Raw genomic sequence first — 18952 nt, 5'->3', positions numbered from 1 at the left:
AGGGGACAATTGCCCACCCCCCCCCCACACCGTTGCCACCCCCCAAGTCCCCCATCGTTGCCCCCCACCGTGGGTGCGTCTCCGGCCACAAGACAAAGATCCCACCTTTTAACACGGAGGCTTTCGCGACCAGTATTATTACGACTATAATGAGCCAAGAATGTTTGTGTAACGCGCGTGACGTCACTCCACATGCCGCACCCCCCCCCCGTCATTAATATTCATGAGCGGGTGGATTTTTACACTCTCACCCGAGAAAGTGAAGATGCTGGATGTAATTACCAGCAAAACGTCGTACTCAAATTCTAAATGTTGTGGGTTCACTCTTCAAACACACCAGTGGGCTGAAGAAGTAACTAATTGGCGTTTTGTTAACGTGACACATTTTTTACTGATTGCCCGTGTCGGGTGGTGGAGGGTTGCAACACATTTATAATAACGCGATATAACCCAAAAACCTTTATTATGAAAAATCTCCCCTATAGCCTGAGCCATTGGGGTGGGCAAGTGCTGTTAGCGAGCACCTATGAAGGTCAGCACAGCACACGAGGGGGTGAATGGCCGGCACCACACCCGGCCGCCTTTGTCTCCCCAGTGGCGATATTTAACACACCGCACCAGGTATTCATTTGATGCTGAGTCGACCTAGGGGAGGCCCAGGACCGGTTCAGATAATTATAATCGTCACCGGTGTTGGCCATGAGCTGGAATCGAACTCAGGTAGGCCCGGCTTCGTAGTTGCACGAACCGCTCCCCACCCAACTGGAAGAGCGCAAAGCCCCCTCTGAACATTCGCATGGCCTGGTCAGTGGCCAACTTGGCCACCCACAACTCTTGGTCACAACCGCCCCCCCACCCCCCAACGTGGGCGACGGTAAAACACAAGCTGCTGTCTGTAAATACAGACAGAGGTGACGCGCACAACGTCACAGCCGCGACGAAGCCGACATGGCGGCTCGGGGCAGCAGCAGCAGCGTCGCCGTCACCGCCGTCCTCCTCCTCCTACACTTCGCGCTCTGCGCCGTGGCCGTCGCGCCTCAGGTCGGCAAGAAGGACGGCGTCTTCAACGCGGTGAGGGAACGGCTGCGGCGATCGTCGTGGGCCTGGATCCGAGACGGGGGGGGTGGTGGTGGTGGTGGTGTTTCTCCTCGCCACCACAGCCACCCAAGGCGAATTTGGTAGTGCGGATGGACGAACGCTCGTGCGTGATTGGTCGCCACCGTCCGCCGGGAGTCGGCCGTCGTCCAATCGCGTGCGAGCAACGCCGAGGGTCCCACGCGCGTCTTCGCTGGGGAATTGGAAGTCGCGGAGCGGCCTGAGAAATTCGTGTCATTTGTTTTCGTTCTTGTTGTTGTTTTCGTTGTCGTTGCCGCAGCGCCCTGGAATCCCAAACCCACGGATTGTCCCGGGGTGAGAGTTACCCACCCCAGGCTGTGATCTACATCCCCCGCCCCGTCGCTCCCCTCTCGGTCCCACCTCGGGGAGTTTCCCATGCTGTCCTCGCAGGGATTCTGTCTCTCTATGTGTCTCAGTGTGTGTCTCAGTGTGGTGTGTGTGTCTGTGTGTGTGAGTGGTGTCTGTGTGAGTGGTGTCTGTGTGAGTGAGTGGTGTCTGTGTGAGTGGTGTCTATGTGTGTGTGTGAGTGGTGTCTGTGTGAGTGGTGTGTGTGTGAGTGGTGTCTGTGTGTGTGGTGTCTGTGTGTGAGTGGTGTGTCTGCGTGTAAGTGGTGTCTGTGTGTGTCTGTGTGTGTCTGTGTGTGAGTGGTGTCTGTATGTGAGTGGTGTCTGTGTGTGTCTGTGTGTGTGTGGTGTCTGTGTGTGAGTGGTGTCTGTGTGTGTGTGGTGTCTGTGTGTGAGTGGTGTCTGTGTGTGAGTGGTGGCCGTGTGTGAGTGGTGTCTGTGTGGTGTCCGTGTGTGAGTGGTGTCTGTGTGGTGTCCGTGTGTGAGTGGTGTCTGTGTGTGTCTGTGTGTGTCCGTGTGTGAGTGGTGTCTGTGTGTGTCTGTGTGTGAGTGTGTGTCTGTGTGTGAGTGGTGTCTGTGTGAGTGGTGTCTGTGTGTGTCTCTGTGTGAGTGGTGTCTGTGTGTGTCTGTGTGTGAGTGGTGTCTGTGTGCGTCTGTGTGTGAGTGGTGTCTGTGTGTGTCTGTGTGTGTCTGTGTGTGTGTCTGTGTGTGTGTGAGAGAGTGGTGTCTGTGTGTGTGAGTGGTGTCTGTGTGTGTGTGTGTGAGTGGTGTGTGTGTGAGTGGTGTATGTGTGTGTGGGTGTATGTGTGTGTGTGTGTCTTGTGTGTGTGTGGTGTCTGTGTGTGAGTGGTGTCTGTGTGTGAGTGGTGTCTGTGTGTGGTGTCTGTGTGTGTCTGTGTGTGAGTGTGTGTCTGTGTGTGAGTGTGTGTCTGTGTGTGAGTGTGTGTCTGTGTGTGAGTGGTGTCTGTGTGCGTCTGTGTGTGAGTGGTGTCTGTGTGTGTCTGTGTGTGTCTGTGTGTGTGTCTGTGTGTGTGTGAGAGAGTGGTGTCTGTGTGTGTGAGTGGTGTCTGTGTGTGTGTGTGTGAGTGGTGTGTGTGTGAGTGGTGTATGTGTGTGTGGGTGTATGTGTGTGTGTGTGTCTTGTGTGTGTGTGGTGTCTGTGTGTGAGTGGTGTCTGTGTGTGAGTGGTGTCTGTGTGTGGTGTCTGTGTGTGTCTGTGTGTGAGTGTGTGTCTGTGTGTGAGTGTGTGTCTGTGTGTGAGTGGTGTCTGTGTGTGAGTGGTGTCTGTGTGTGAGTGGTGTCTGTGTGTGAGTGGTGTCTGTGTGAGTGGTGTCTGTGTGTGTCTGTGTGTGAGTGGTGTCTGTGTGTGAGTGGTGTCTGTGTGCGTCTGTGTCTGTGTGTGAGTGGTGTCTGTGTGTGTCTGTGTGTGTCTGTGTGTGTGTGAGTGGTGTCTGTGTGTGTGTGAGTGGTGTCTGTGTGTGTGTGAGTGGTGTCTGTGTGTGTGTGTGAGTGGTGTATGTGTGTGTGTGAGTGGTGTATGTGTGTGTGGGTGTATGTGTGTGTGGGTGTATGTGTGTGTGTGTGTCTTGTGTGTGTGTGGTGTCTGTGTGTGAGTGGTGTCTGTGTGTGGTGTCTGTGTGTGAGTGGTGTCTGCGTTTTTGTAGCTCGCGACGCGGGCGGCCTCGTCGTAATCCTCGACGGGGAAGACTGTCGTGGCGTGTAACCAGTGTGGAAATCGTTCGACTCAAAATGCAGCCGTTCTCTATCCACACTGGCTGAAGGAAGTGTCTCCCTACGCCATGTCATCCATGCATACCTGTCAACCCCTTATCAGTGCTTACCTCATTAGATAACAATTCAGACCTTGTTGGTCATCCCATGCGTGCCCTTATAAATCTCAACGTTCATCCTAAAGTTCCATCACATGGGAGAAACGCAAACAAATTAATTTTTTGTCCGTATTGAAACGGCTGTACGCCGTATGGACCTGAAAACTCCATATTCCCTGTACAAGAATAGGGCTAAACTGCATGGGTTGACAGATATGGCCATGGGTTTTTGACTATACTTCACCATGCTGGTCAGTGAGTGTAGGTGAAGGCTAAGTAGGCAGGGTTTTTTTGAATATATATCACTCGCCACTGATTTAAGTTGTGGCTTAGAAACTAACTGGTCGCTAAGTTCATAAACACAGCACCGTTAACCAGTCTGCCACCATTCCCAATCTGGAAATTAATACAGTGCAGTAATTTCAATTTATAAGGTGTCTAAATTCAAACCATCTCAAGAAGTATAACGTAATGAAAAAACACAATTGTCAACAATCGTTTAATTGAAAATGTTAAGGTATACACGAAACCAATGGAGTAAAAATACTATTCAAACAAAACCAACGAGCGTGCAAATACAAATATGACAATCCAATCCAGTACACGTATTTATATTGTATGATCGCATTACCGTATAACGTGGAGCCTCACTTAATGGAGTGCTTTTTATTTGTCAACGGATTGTTCCCTCCACGTCGGCCCCGGTGTGTGTTCACCCGTGACCTGGACACATCGCTTGCACAAATATACGATACTTGTACAGCCCTTTGTCAGTCCACTGCTGGATTAAGGGCCTCCCTGGCACCGTGGGGGGTCCTTGTGACCACACTCCACTTTCATGTTGGTCAGTGCGGCTTGGTGAAGGCCCAGAAGCAGACATGCAGGACAGTAATTGGAAGCGGAGAAGTACTTGGCAACAATTAATTTTGCTACACTCCGGCTCTGCTGAAAACCACATTGTATAGCCCCACGTCCGCCTCTGTAGATGGTGGTCACCCATCTCAGAAGCTAAGCTGTGTTGAGCCTAGATGTGAACGTGTGTTGAACTTCTTTCGCACCGTATATAGCCAACCGTGCTCATCGGAGGATAGTGTTTGGATGGGTGGCCACCATGCATAACATATGTTTTATGCTGCATCACTTAGCGAAGACGGAGCAGAGGACATTGCAGCAATATCCAATGTTGCACTCTAAATCTGTTCTCTCAAGTAATTGCACTCCACCTTGAATCTGTACTGACCAGCGTGGTGAAATATGGTCAAGTTATCCTCACACCTCGCATGAAGTTGGGAGGCCCTCATTCAACAGTGGTTTGACAAAGGGATGGATCCACATGAGTAATTGTAACACGTATGTGCTAAATGTCATATCTTCATTGCTTGCACTGTGTTTGCTGATGTATAAGCAACTAACTTGTTTCCAGTTTTAGTCTCTAGTGCCACACAATGTAATTGCAAATATTAACCACAATGTTGTGTGTTTTCTGTAGAAGAACCTGATGTTTCATTTCTACAAGACTTTGTTTAACAACACTGATGTCATGCTCGTGGGTGAGTGTTCTTAAACAGTGGAAATGTACGTGATTGTATTTACTCGGTCAACAATATAATAATACAGTGTTCTTGAGTTTAATATAGAACAAAACTGAATAACGTTCTCTCTTTTGCAGTGTCAGAGAAGACATGCCAACCCAACGCCGTTTTCGATGTGAAATGGATGCTGTTACATTCCAAGTGTTACAATAAGATTGCAAACATTCCAGTAAGTATGTGGTTGCTGAATGTAATGAATAACACTCACCGCTTCTTTGTTTTAAAGTAATGTACAATACATGTATAAAATATATTGCTTTTCAGGATTTAAAGCCTAACACTTCATGAATAATGCTGTAAACCGTCTTACTCTCTTTGTTTTAGCACTAATCTTCTATATATCCACGTTTGAAATGATATATTTTGATGACATTTCCCTTGCAATGTGGTATGTCACTGATTCTGAGCAGGATATGGAGGTGAAGCTGATTTTGGAAGAGAAGATCGCAGATGATATAGATTACACTACCAACCAAGTATCGATGACATGTGCAAATTTCAATCTGGAGGTAAGCAGAAGAGAGCGGCTGGTATATTTCAGGTGTGTTCTGGAAGATAGTTGATAACCCACATTTTAAGGTATCCCATACTAGCTTCATTGCAACAATAAAAAACACATTTTATAATTTTGTATCATCTCCCATAGATGGGCAACAGAATTAACTTAATCATTAACTTTTTTCTAAACCAAACCCCCCCCCTACTCCCAACAAAAGCTTGCTTTTTGGACATTGAGATGTGGTGGGTTTTCAGGTTTTTGTGATGAGTGAAAATGAACGGGTTCACCTGTTTGCTGAGAGAAGTGCAACTGTTTTTTGAGTAATGCGTTTTTTGAGAACACATTTTGTGTGTTTCTTGTGTGTAGCTCATGGCAGCTCATCCAACGATTGGGAAGTTTATCAAAGCAGTTAATAACACGGTAAGATCTGGGCTGTTGTAAAAGAACACACGAACATAATTTATCATTGAAGAAGTCTGTCATTGAAATGCATCTGTTCGAATCCAAACTTGTTTTAACTTGGACTGAATTAGGTGTTTCTTATTTCTTATTTTACAGGTTAAAGCCAGTAATTCCACAAAAACTAAACGGGAGGAAAAGGTAATTCAAACCTGAGATGTTGAACTAGATTCAGTGGGCCTACAATTGAAAATATCCAATAGATGTGTCTGCTTTGAGCACAGAAAATTCTCTCTTTCACTCATCACACGATTGTCCTTTTTTTCTGACAGCAGGTTTCCAAAATTGAGCAAAAGGCCAGTACAGTCGCAAACAAAAACGGGGTAAGACTTTAACTTTATTATTAATACAAAAAAGATATTGATGCTGTGTGCAATGTTGTAGAATCGACAATATGAGCCAAGCACATAATGAAGGCTGTCTCTGGTGTAGGCCAATCAATTTGAAAGACTGCATATATTATCAGGACATATTTGTTTGCTTTTTTGCCATAAGTATGTGGGGTTAATGCAGACTTTTGATGCCTTACAATAGCTTTCTACAGTAAAACCTTGGATTGCGAGTAACTTGGTCTGTGAGTGTTTTGCAAGACGAGCAATTTTTTTAAATAAATATTAATTTGATAAACGAGCGAGGTCTTGCAATAAGAGTAGTACGTGTATACGCTTTGTCTGCCGAGCGTCACGTGATCACAACTGATATACGAGTGCTTTGGATTACAAACACGTTTCTGGAATGAGTTATGCTCGCAATCCAAGGTTTTACTGTATTTTGTGTTTGATAATCTTAACACCGGTTTTATTGCCAGAAAGGCTAAAACCTATTATTTTATCATCATGTTTACAGAAGAATGTGCTGACAAGGACACGGAGAGATGGGCCATACCTCTTCATAATGAGTATCCAGCCTCAAAGCAACACCACTGTCGGACCAGAATGGAAAATACCCGGTTTGTTTAGCAGTCGCATGTTTTGGTGTGATTTATTCTCGTGGTCATACATTCGAGCTATAAATGCACTATTAATTCTCAAACATACATATTCTTAAATAGTCGCTGAACACAGGCCCAAAGTCCAAAACGTCAGCGACCAGTAACAAACAGCACAGAATGTGGACATTAACACATTAACTATGTTGCTTTATTTGTTTAATACAATCATTCTGCTGATTAGATTTGAATGTAGACACTTTTTCAAAATGCAACAGAGTTTCAAGAGTTAATATGGTTAATAGTTCTGCACTGTGTGTATGTAATTGTCATTTGTAAATGGTATAGCTACAGCTAATGTCTCGTATGGTCACAATCCAATGAGTTTGGGCTTGTGTGAATCCTAAAATTGCCTTGTGTGTTCATTGTAGTACAAGTTCAAATGAAGAGCGAGGAAGGCTTTATATCGGCTGCCGACTGGCCACTTATGATTGTAAGTATTATAAAGTGTTTTTGTGTATTTTAGTCGTGTAACTATATATTTTACCCTGGGACTTTAATTGTCACAATGAAGGGTCACGATTCAAGAAGGTCATATTTTTTGCCTCGTTTATAATTGTGTACTCACTCGCTGGTATAGTGTGTTTGTGTTCTCTGTGTTGTGTTTAATTGGTTTCATTTGCCTGAAGGTAACATTTTCATATGATACACATAGCAAATAGTCATTCACGCGTGATTGGATGCACACACTGTGAGCTACATAAGAATTGATTTTGGTTAATCATTACATGCCCTATGTATACACTTTACAATACAGATGAAATTGACGTAGCGTCTAAATGTGAGGTGCTAGCCACGGAGAACAGCTTCAGAGAGTGAATACAGTTCAATATAATGTAATGACTATTCCGTGTGGGTTTTGAAATAAAACCTTTTTTATTTTCTCCCCATTTCCAATGCTGTGTTTAGTTCTATGTCGCGATGTGCGTGCTGTACTCTCTGTACGGTGCCCTATGGCTGGCCTGGTCTGCCTGCTACTGGAAGGACCTCCTGCGCATCCAGTTCTGGATTGGAGCCGTCATTCTTCTCGGCATGCTTGAGAAGGCCGTCTTCTATGCCGAGTACCACAGCATCAACTACTACGGCACCTCTGGTGTGTAGCAATGACGAGCGAGGTAGACGGTGAACTAACTTCTGTAGGTGAAATTAGAAGTTGCAGTCCTGCGATTACGTTCTCACACCACTACTGATAGATGGACCTCCGTAAGGGGAAGCTCCAGAGAAACCCATCTAGAGAGAGGGTATTTGACATACTCTTCTTAAACACTGGCCAGGAGTCTTGGAAGAGGTTACTCTTTGGTTATTTCGGTAAAGTCACGTATAAAGATAAAATAATAAATTAAATACTAGCATACGACGTTTCGATTGCAACACAAGCAATCGTCATCAGGTATAAATGAAATAGAAACACAAATCTAGTATACTTATAAATGTAATGTAATACAACAGAGAGTCGGATAACATAACAGTCAACACCCTACCTGGTTGATTACGTTCTTCCTGAGAATGCTAAATTTGAGAGAGAGATAAAACACAGAACCAGAGACATATAGACAGACATATAAGCAGACATATCACAGAGATACATAGAGAGAGAACAAACATAGGCACATAGAGAAACCACACCTCTGTGTCGAGGCTTTAAATAGAGAGAGGGGGCGGGGGCGGAGAGAGAGGGAGGGGTTAGAGAAAGTATACTAGATTTGTGTTTCTATTTCATTTATACCTGATGATGATTGCTTGTGTTGCAATCGAAACGTCGTATGCTAGTATTTAATTTATTATTTTATCTTCTTACGTGACTTTACCGAAAAAACCAAAGAGTAATTCCTGCAGTCACGAAAGCTCCAAATTAAATCTTGGAAGAGGTGTGAGCACCTACAGTTTACCCCACCATACCCAACCTGATAATCGACTAACTGTGGTGTGCCCATTGATGTTTCTGGGTGGACAAAGGCAGGGGTATTTAAAAAAAAAAGTCCCCATTGTTTCAACTGCCACGCTAGGGAGATCAAATCAGAGACCTCTGGGATGCCGCTCACCCTTAGACCACTGTAGAATTTTACCTCTGTGCTGTGATTGTATACTTAGTTGCAATGTTAATAAACTCTCAGCTGTGTTCAGTTTTGTTGAGAAACTGCAATCACACCCATAATCCTTTTCACAAAGTATGATCACAGACTGTGCAATAGCTGAGATTTGAAAAAAGTATTCTGCTGCAGCTGCCACCACCACCATGAATATTAACGACCCTTTAAACTAATTTATTTGCAGTCCGAGGGGCTGTCGTGTTTGCGGAACTACTCTCTGCCCTCAAGAGGACCCTGGCTCGCCTTCTGGTCATCATTGTCAGCCTTGGCTATGGCATAGTCAAGTGAGTTGCTTGGATTTGTGGTTTCCTTAGTAAAATCAGATTGTGTTTTTGTATTAATGGTGTGATTTTTCACTCCCCTTTTTTGGTCAATGTTGAGACATCTTGCCCTGCAAAGTTGACATCTAATCTTGGCGTTCAACAACGTGTTTTTGTAGACCTCGTCTGGGTACCACAATGTACAAAGTGGTTGGCGTGGGGATGCTGTACCTCATATTTTCTTCAGTGGAGGGCATTTTACGTATCTCTGGGGTAAGACCTGGGCTGCCTCGTGCTCTCCATTTTGCTTACTTTGACATTGATGTACGCGATGCACAACACATTTACGACAAAGTATATTACACCTCGGGTGATGGCTATCATTGGTGGTGAGTGATATCTGAACCGGTCCTGCTCCTGTCCTCTTCACCAACCCTGAAATGACCGACAATGGTGTGGGGGGGAGACCCAGTCCAGCAGTTTGATTGACAAATGGCTGTAAATGATTTCTATTACGACAAGTAAGCCATCATCTGAGTGCCGAAATAATTTACAGTCCATAATTATGGATCTAACCTTCAGCATGATATGACTCAGGGGGGGGATGTTACGAATCCACCTTGCTGCCAGTCCGATGAGTCGTTGGGTTTAATGTCAAACACAAACTGGACTTATAATTGTGGTGTCATGTGTTTTGAGTGATTCACTCGCCGCTTCTGTTTTCTGTTGGTTTGTAGGAGCAGAACAGCGTCAATGTCCTGTACTCTGATATCGCCCTCGCATTCATTGACTCCTGTGTCATTTACTGGATATCCTTTTTTGTGGTTTTAAGTTTGATCATTGTATGCGCTTTTTCATTTTTTTTAATGTGTTTTTGTTGCTGCATAGTTTTAACATTTATTTGTAGTGCCCTCATTGTCCAAAATAATAAGTTTTTTGAGAAATGGCACTTATAGCACAAATGAATAAGTGCCCATTACCTGAAAAGTCACCGATTTATATATAAATTTTCCTTTTAAGGCCACTTATTAACGAATGTGAGTTTTAGTATTTGTGCACCACTGCCGAAAACATCACAAAAAAATGCTATTCAGTAGCTTTTTCTCCTGAGGTCACGTGTACTTTTGTGTTTTTTTGCATGCATGTTTAGAGCAATCTATAAGCTTCCACCTATTGCGCTTGTTTACATGAGCATGTTCACTTCCTCTTGGTTCTTTCGGTAAAGTCACGTAGAAGGGAAGTAATAAAATAATAAAAATAAAACATAATATGTTTTATAAATTATGTTTTATTTCCTTACTACTTCCCTTCTACGTGACTTTACCGAAAGAACCAAGAAGATGAATCCCTGCAGTCACGAAAGCTTTAAATCGAAACATGTTCACTTCTTCACTCGTACATCCTTGTACTTGCGTGCGCTTCATCCTTAACTGTGTTTTAGATACCCAGCTCTTAAAACACACAGACTTTTGATGTTCTCAAAATGAACAAAACCACGCTCATGTATTGCTGGTGTAGTGTTTGCTATTCCTCTTGTGGATGTGAACGCCCTACGCTGCAATCGCTGCAATGTGCACGGCACGTAGGGTCAAGAATTTGACCTGGACCTGCTGGCTGCAATCCCTCTGGCTGTGCTCGACACTGCCCTCTGCTGGTGGATATCCTTGTGTGTCTGTGTGTGTGTGTGTTTCCTGCCTTGGCTGCTCAGGAGAACCTTGTAACCATGAGCACACATGAAATTAACTCTCTGTTCTTGAGTCTTTTGAATAATTCTACCGTTTCTCTAAGCTGACCTACTGTCCCGTGTTGCGATGACGCACAAAATCTACGTCCAGATTTGTATGCGTTTCTTTTCCCAGTGTCGGTTTTAGTTTCTGCAATTACCTAACCTAGCTTCTGCATCAGATTTCACTCTATATGAACCGTAGAAAGGTCACAAACTGCACTCTGTAATGCAGTGTAGTTTGGTCAGTCTTTTTTTAAATCAAACAGGTTTAGCTCGGACTTTGTTAATAATTGAGCTGTAAAAAGTTGTATTTTAATTGATCAAGTTTAAATTGTAACAGTAAAGGGGATAATCTGAATATTGACATAGTTCTGATAGCATAAACACTGAATTTTCTAAACAATTTGCCTCATTAAGTAGGCCCAAGCTAAAGAACTGTACACTGGTATTTAGCAACTCCGGTCCTCATGACCCACCATTTTCTTGAATGCCCATTTTTTCTATTACCTTTACAAATTAAGCCACTACACACTGCGAAGCTTTACCGTGGCGGGTCGTGGGAACTGGAGTTTAGAAACAAATACCCGCACAGTGGCAATGGTGAGACAGCGTGGTGTCACCAACAGCATTGGTCAGGATGACCTCTTAAACATCGAATGCTACTACTGATTTAAAATACACATATACAGTAGACTCTCGATTGTTCATATGCGGCTTATCTGATTTGCGGATTAACCGCACGCCTGAGATTTTGACAAATTAATAAGTCATGGATTTTCCCTTAAGCCAAAATTAATAATCTAAAAACATCCATCCATAATGGATGATATTGGTCGCGAAAGCCTACGTGTTAAACCAATATAAAAACAGTTATACACCATTGTTATTTTTGGAGATGTTTATTTCAAGTCACGTGCTTAAACCGAACAAATATGTGCTCCGGTTAATCTGAAATCCACGTGAACGCCTCTACAATACAGTAGTTTCATATCTTTACAATAGTAGGCGGGGTTTGATTTTGATTGACGTGGCTCTGCTGCTGTCCACTCGGTGGTGCTGAGTCTTCTGCGTGGGAGCAGGAAAGTGTTATCACTGAACACGCACATCAATCGGTAATGAATACCTATGTTAGTGGTTTTCGGCATAGAGATCCATGGATAATGGATATTTTTGGATTATCCGTGATTTAGAATTATCCGCGGCCATCCTCCCCGTCAGCGCGAATAATCCAGTCTGCATTTATAAAAATCCTGCGCTTCAGATGGTATGTCTGCCAATAATTTCAAGTTTCCTGTACTATTAAAACAACCATTGTGGAAAGGTTTAGGACAATGTAGCGTTGGCTCCTTGACAGCGCAGCACATATTCATCAGCCTGTACCAGACCATGAAGATGCTCATGCTGAGGCGCAACGTGGTGAAGCTGTCCCTTTACAGGCACTTCACCAACACGCTCATCTTCGCTATAATCGGTGAGTCCACACGGCATGCGGAATGAGGAGGGAACGAATTGAATCCGTCACCGTTCAATCGGTTTTCATTCTTAAAACAAATGTGCACATTTTATTCAGAAATGTACTTTGGTACTACCAGCTTTGGAATGTAACTAAATGTTTGCGTTTTATATTTCATTGTCTTATCAAGCTTCACTTATTTTCATCATCTGGACTACACGGAAGTTCAGATTTGCAGAATGCCAATCGGTGAGTGGATTTAAAATTCTTCACACAGACTTGAATGTGTGCGTTTTGTATGTATTACGAGGTAGTTGTCATGGGATGAACGTCGCTCACATGCGCGTGTGCTCGTGTGTACAAAATGAGTACAGGACTGGCGGGAGTTGTGGGTGGAGGAAGCCTTCTGGCGGCTTCTCTTTTCCCTCATCCTCCTGGTCATTATGGTGCTTTGGAGGCCATCTGCCAACAACCAGCGGTGAGACTTTCATTATCATCGTCAGGCATGATCAATCCACTTCTGCATGAACGCATCTCACAAGTCGTCGCTATCTCTTACGGTCCCGTGATGCATCAATCTACCTGGCACCTCCATATCAGCTGATTTTATCGCTCCATTTCCATGTTATTCTTACAGACGTTATCTCTGTAAGCATATGTGTTTATCTAAAGATGCATAGAGGTGTGTACTGTGCTACTTTGATGTGCGCTGTTGGTGGTGATGACGAAATATTTTTTACAGAAAAAAAAGGGTTTTAAAACTGCCCTTGTTAATTTTGTCTGAAAATGTTTTACATAGATTTTACAGGTCAGCTCTGCAAATAGGCTGTATGTGCCATAATTGCCTGGAGGATTAACTTATATCTTTGAATGCTAGTTCCCAACATAATGACCTATAGGAAGACCTAATACAACAGTGTTATCGCATCTGTGGATAAATTAGAGTAGTGTTTAGTACTACGATTTTTTATACGCCAACCGAATGGTATCATATGTCCGATCTACGCGGTGTTTGTGCGTGACCACCTTTCAGGTATGCGTTCACTCCACTGCTGGACAATGATGAGGATGAGGACGAGGAAGAGGAGCCCATGATGAACGAGGCATACGGTACGTGGAGCAAGTAGTGCACCTTGGCTGCCACCTACATGACCTGAATGTATGTACATATGTTGAACTTCTTTCAAACCGTACGTAGCCAACTGTGCTAATCGGAGGTGCGGGGGATGGACAACAAACTAAACACAAAAAGCAGTTTGAAAGAAATGAGTTTGCAATCTAGATGTGAAAGTGCATAGCACTCCAGTGGCTTCCTAACATCGAAAGGAAGAGTGTTCCAGACGGCCGCAGAAGCACGTCTGAAAGCGCGTAATGCAGTAGTGACCGTCTTTGTTCGATGGGCTAGCCAAAAGCTGCTGCGAGGATGACCGGAGCTCGCGTGTCAGTTGTTAAAACTCTCTGCGTGGTGTAAAATGCTTTTGATTTCAGATGGCATGAAGATGAGGGGAAATAAGCCTGAGTTGAATGGATCCAGCCGCCCAAATGTCAACAAGCAGGTGAGCAACCCCCAAAGTAAAAAAAAAATCCTCCAGCATATTTTAGAAATTTTATGTGGCATCGACGTATGCGGTTGCAATGGAACAATTTCTTGTGATTGTCGCTTTTTTTCCAGGAGGATGATCTCAAGTGGGTAGAAGACAACATCCCGGCCTCGATGGCAGATGTGTACGTACTAGAAACTCGACGAGCATATCTATAATCACCCAGAAATGTCTGTCCTGAACGCCCATGACGTCACTCCACATCGACCAGCCCCCCTCATTAATAATCATGAGCAGGTGACGTCCTCCTAATGGACACCCCCCCCCATTATTATTACCTACTATAATGAGCCAAGAATGTCTGTGTGCAACACTCGTGATGTCACTCCACATCGACCAGCCCCCCTCATTAATAATCATTATAAGGTGACGTCCTCCAAATGGACACCCCCCCCCTCATTCATAATTAGCGGCTGACGTCACTCTACATGGGGGGGCCGAGGCGCCTCCTCCCCCCCTCCTTGGCATCAACTTACAACCCTCACTACAAAGGCAGAACCCTCACGTCACGCGATCTCAGTAACGCTGTTGAGACCTCAAAGTGAAAAGGACGTCATGATGAACAAGGGATTATAACCTTAAAATGAAATAAGTCTGTGTCACCGCGCCCTTACAAATTGCACACGAATGGATGCAATGAATATCACGTCGCAGTCTGCTTTTCGCTTGCACGTTTCAGATTTACTGCAATACACCCGTCCTTGGGCGAAAGGCTCGTCTCTTTATAGGCTCTGAAGAATACAAATTTCCCTGGGAAGCATACCGTTGCTGAGACTCTGTTCCACTGTGTGACTGCTTTGCATGCGAGCGGCACTCTCTTGCCCTACATCTGTCGTGTCCCTTTGGCGTTGATCTTTAGTATAATTTTGGCCTCTTTTTTTTATATTTTGCGTTTCTTTTTTCTTCACCCCCTGCCCGCACGCCCCGATTTATTCTGTATCTCCTATGCAGTTGTAAGTTTATTTTTAGCTGTTGCGGCATTTAAGAGATTGATCAATGTAAATCATTATGGTTGATTTAAGTATCTTGCGCTACAGCAGCTTACGAAATGTGTCCCCCTTGTCTTGCAGTGCCATGCCTGCCTTGCTGGACTCGGATGAGGTAAAAACACCATTCAGTAAATTAAACACTTTGATGTAAAATCTAGCATACGATCACTGCACAGAAGCACTACTTGGACAACGAGGCTTGAATTGGCCATATATTTGTTAATGCCTTCAGCAATAGCTTTTCACTAATTGGTATTTGTGAAAGTGAAATACCAATGCAAAAAACCATGGCATTATCAATATCTTTAAACTTGTGCAGCTCTTCGATGTTTTTTTGGGTTGTGTGTTGCGTGTCGTTCGGCACGATGTCCATCGTTTTGTTCCACGGGCTGGGAGCTTTTTCAGGAATTGAATTGAGCTGTTCACTTTATACCTTAATTATACAGCATTGTACAGCCCGAGGAATACATCCCAGAGATATACAGCACAGCCGGATACGCGTTGCTGAACTCAGTAAAGCGATGGTTATTCCCATCGGCGTGATCCTACTTTTACAGACGTGAGCAATATGCATTGGGCAGAGCTGCTGCAAACTTTATGAACGTAAAAAACCCCGTTTTGTTTTTCCCCATCAGGAAATAATGACCACCAAGTTTGAGATGTCGAAGATGGAGTGACGACCGCGAGTTGCGCTGTACTTGAGGAACGAAACACGGCTGGCGTCGGCCTGGTGCCCGCCACCCTGGTCACATTGCCTGGCTGTTTCCTGCAGCGGAGATGTTCATGGGCAGATGTTGGGGGTGGTGCACACCCACTCCCATAGGTGTGGCAGCACCTTTGCGTTCTTGTGTTTTGCATGCGTTTTTTTCCAAGAGGTGGTTGTTTATCGGTCTTTTTATTTACATCATGTATTGGTATTTAACTTGTAAAATAATCTTCTTTTCAGCACTTGTTGCAAATTGTCCTTTTCATGGAACTCAAAAGCGGAGGAGACCTTGCTCGTGTATTATTTTTGAAGAGTTAGGCAGTTACTGACTTCTCAAGACTTGGTTAAACGTTTTGTATTTGAGGTATTTGGGGATATAATTTCAAGGAGTAGTCTAAATATCCATGGCCTGGCAAGTGGTCAGTCAGTGCTGTTTGTCAGACCCTTGATTTTACCATAATTTCTCACATTGGTAGCCAGATGTGATGACTTTCTTGCATTTGCCTATTCAAATCCGAATAATTCCATTGTCTTCTCAAATTATATGAAGAAGACATTCTCTTATGCCTAACAGTGAAGGAAGTGGTACTTTCCTTCACAAGATGTAAGAATGGGTCTGTCCAGGTGAAGTTTTTAAGGACTGTATGCCAAAGCGCTGTGGACAAATGTGTTTAACCCGAAATATGAAATTAAGAATTTGGATATTATATTATTTACAACAGGGCACAGAGGCATTATTCAGAGCACATGGAAAACATGTTGGTCCCAGTTACACAGTGACTTAAACAATCATCGTTGTATCTTGACTTAAAGCTTTCGTGACTGCAGGAATTCATATTCTTTGGGCCTTTTGGTAAAGTCACGTAGATAGGTTCAAAGAAAATAACAACGTTAAAAGACCAAAAATACCTATGACTGTCTGTAATACATTAAAAAGGTATCACAAGTGCACCAGTGACTTGGTGGGGGCAATGGAGTGCTAATTACTTTACAATTGTATTTTATAGATTCGTCGCATGCCGATGTTTTCACTTTAACTGCACCTCCGATGTATGTTCCTTTTAAATGTACAAACTTGACATTTGTTACTAATAACGTACTTTTTGTTTCAGTTGGCTTCAATGTACAGTTCTCCGATGTGTTGGGAATCGTAGCGTGCGTCGTTTTCCACATCCAACGTTTCATTTCGCGTGCTGGGAACTTCCGCAGGAACTAAACATTCCTGCGGAAGTCCCCCCCCCCCGCGCGTCGATCGAAACGTCGGGCGTCGTGCTTGACTCAAAACACGCGTCGGAGAGCGATACGGCACAACCGCAAAAAACATGCATATTTGTGGTCAAAAGCCATCGGGGTTCAGATGATTCCCCTGTCTTGGCTTCCGCGGTTGCGAGATATCAACTAACTCGCCTGGTATACAGGAGGTAGTGGGTTCGATCCCAACGCCTGTATATTTGGAGTTTATATGTTCTCCCCGTGGTCGTGTGCATTTTTCACCTGGGCCTCCGATTTTTCCCTCTAATTTAGAAACATGCGTTTAATAGTATTTGGCTGCTATGTGTTTCCATATGATAAGCCACTTCGTTGAGCTGTCATTTGTGGTCAGTTTGCTTCTGAAAAAGAGCTACATAGCTCCGTGGGCTTTGCCTGGTAAAATGAAACGTTTAAAGAGCTGGGGAAAGGAGCACATGGAGGGGGGGGGGGCGGTGTGCTCAAACCTTGCACCCATTTGTAAATGTTTACAAATGTGCTCGAGCCCATTTGTTTTAAAGACATTCAGAAGCAATCGTGTAATATTTGCATTTGCCCTGTGCTAGCTTGCTGGTGAGTGTCTGGCGCTCAGGTTTGTGTCTATGGACTTTAGGCAATACCCGAGTCAGAATAATAATTGTGTTGCTCTTACCACCAGTTTTTGTTTTGTTTATTAATCTTGTAGCTTACCCAGGAATTGCTGCAGTCGTAGACTAGTGAAAATTAGGCATATAGGGGCATATGGGCTTAAGTTAAGATATCCAGTCCTTTAACATCTGTGATGTGTTAAGGCCTAGTATGGTTTTCTGAACTTGTATTGTCTGAATCCTAAGAATTCAACAATACGTTTAATCGCACCCAACATTGCAAGTCCATTGGTTGTAAATTGTCTTTATTGAAGGTTGGCTTAACTGAAGCCATTAAACATTATTTTGTACTTCTCTCGATCTAAACGGCGCTGTTTTTGAACACCGGTCTAGTCACAGCAGCACCCAACCTAAATGTGCGAGCATGAACGAATTTCAGTGTTGATCGTAGATTGGAGTGGTAACACCCAATTTTAGCAACAGTGGAGAATGGGTGTTGCATTTACCCCCCAAGTTTCGAGTCTGAGCAGAGTGAAACCAGACCAAGACATTTACACTTGGGTACACGTCACAAAGTGTTGATCCCATACACCATTTTTCAGTGTGTTTACATAGAGATGTGCACATTTTATAAATCTATGTGAATAGTACATTTGCATGTTGGTCAGTTCAGTGATTGCATTGTTCACTTATAAAGTGAACATGTTTTACACAATGGTGCACATGTTTTTGGAGAGGCTGTGACGTGAGAGCTTAAATTGCGTTGAGAAAGCATAGCCCGATGACAAATCTACATCCATCTCAGTGGGGATGGGGGAGAGGTTTGCAAACCTCTGGTTTATTGGATTGCATGAACAGTTTTTAAATTGGACAAAGAGAATAGATTTTTTTTCCATCTGGGAATATTTGTGAACATGAAACTGCCAGATTTAAAATAAGACATCTGGATTAATGTGGCCGTTACCTTATTCAGTGGACATCTACAGGGCAAAGCTGCACAAGTTCAAGTTGGTAAATTGAGTTGCTTGGTTAAGCACAGCCTGTGCCATACTTACAAGGCAAACTGTAAAACCTGTTTTCTTTAAGACTAAGGATGTTTATAATACTTTGTTCAATCAAAGATATAAATATTGGACGTGTGTAAAAAAAAAATGTTCAACGTTGGAAAATGAAGCTTTCCCATACAGTTGAAATGGTCTGAACTTCCATTTTAAAAGTATTTCATGGTTGTGTTGCTGTACATTTGCTTATTTTATTTATGTAGGAAATGCTGTATACTTCGCAAAATACATAAATGAAATCTGCAATAAAACAGTGATAAAAAAGTAGTCATTCGCATTAATTGCTGAAAGAGCGTGGATTTAATTTGCGAACACTTGTCAAGTAACAGCTCATTTGCATGGTCATGATTTTGGCTCCCTGTCTTTAAGGCGGTGTTATGCAACCTTTTTATGCACTAATGCCA

The 18952-nt window shown here is 43.6% G+C and overlaps 1 protein-coding gene across 5 annotated transcripts; it reads left to right on the top strand.

Annotated features, from left to right (window-relative positions):
- Positions 1-921: 921 nt before the first annotated feature.
- On the top strand, positions 922-18854 carry LOC144944027 (transmembrane protein 87A-like). Of its 5 annotated transcripts, none has more exons than XM_078872039.1 (21): positions 922-1071; positions 4779-4839; positions 4959-5050; positions 5292-5390; positions 5747-5800; positions 5939-5980; positions 6115-6162; positions 6686-6788; positions 7199-7260; positions 7737-7920; positions 9102-9201; positions 9357-9450; positions 9915-9990; positions 12270-12374; positions 12547-12605; positions 12731-12834; positions 13390-13466; positions 13845-13912; positions 14029-14081; positions 15028-15058; positions 15582-18854. In XM_078872039.1, exons 1-21 carry the CDS (start codon positions 949-951, stop codon positions 15621-15623), a joined length of 1677 nt encoding a protein of 558 aa, XP_078728165.1. In that variant the 5' UTR covers positions 922-948; the 3' UTR covers positions 15624-18854. The 5 variants fall into 5 exon arrangements, with proteins under 5 accessions (XP_078728165.1, XP_078728164.1, XP_078728163.1 ...); XM_078872038.1 differs by lacking the exon at positions 9915-9990 and adding an exon at positions 10764-10839 and having other exon boundaries at positions 6112-6162; XM_078872037.1 differs by having other exon boundaries at positions 6112-6162.
- The last annotated feature ends 98 nt before the right edge of the window (positions 18855-18952 follow it).

The sequence above is a fragment of the Lampetra fluviatilis genome, chromosome 33, assembly GCF_964198595.1.
Source record: "Lampetra fluviatilis chromosome 33, kcLamFluv1.1, whole genome shotgun sequence".
NCBI lineage: Eukaryota > Metazoa > Chordata > Hyperoartia > Petromyzontiformes > Petromyzontidae > Lampetra > Lampetra fluviatilis.
Note: the sequence above shows the minus strand (reverse complement) of the source record. Positions and strands in the feature narration are given on the sequence as shown.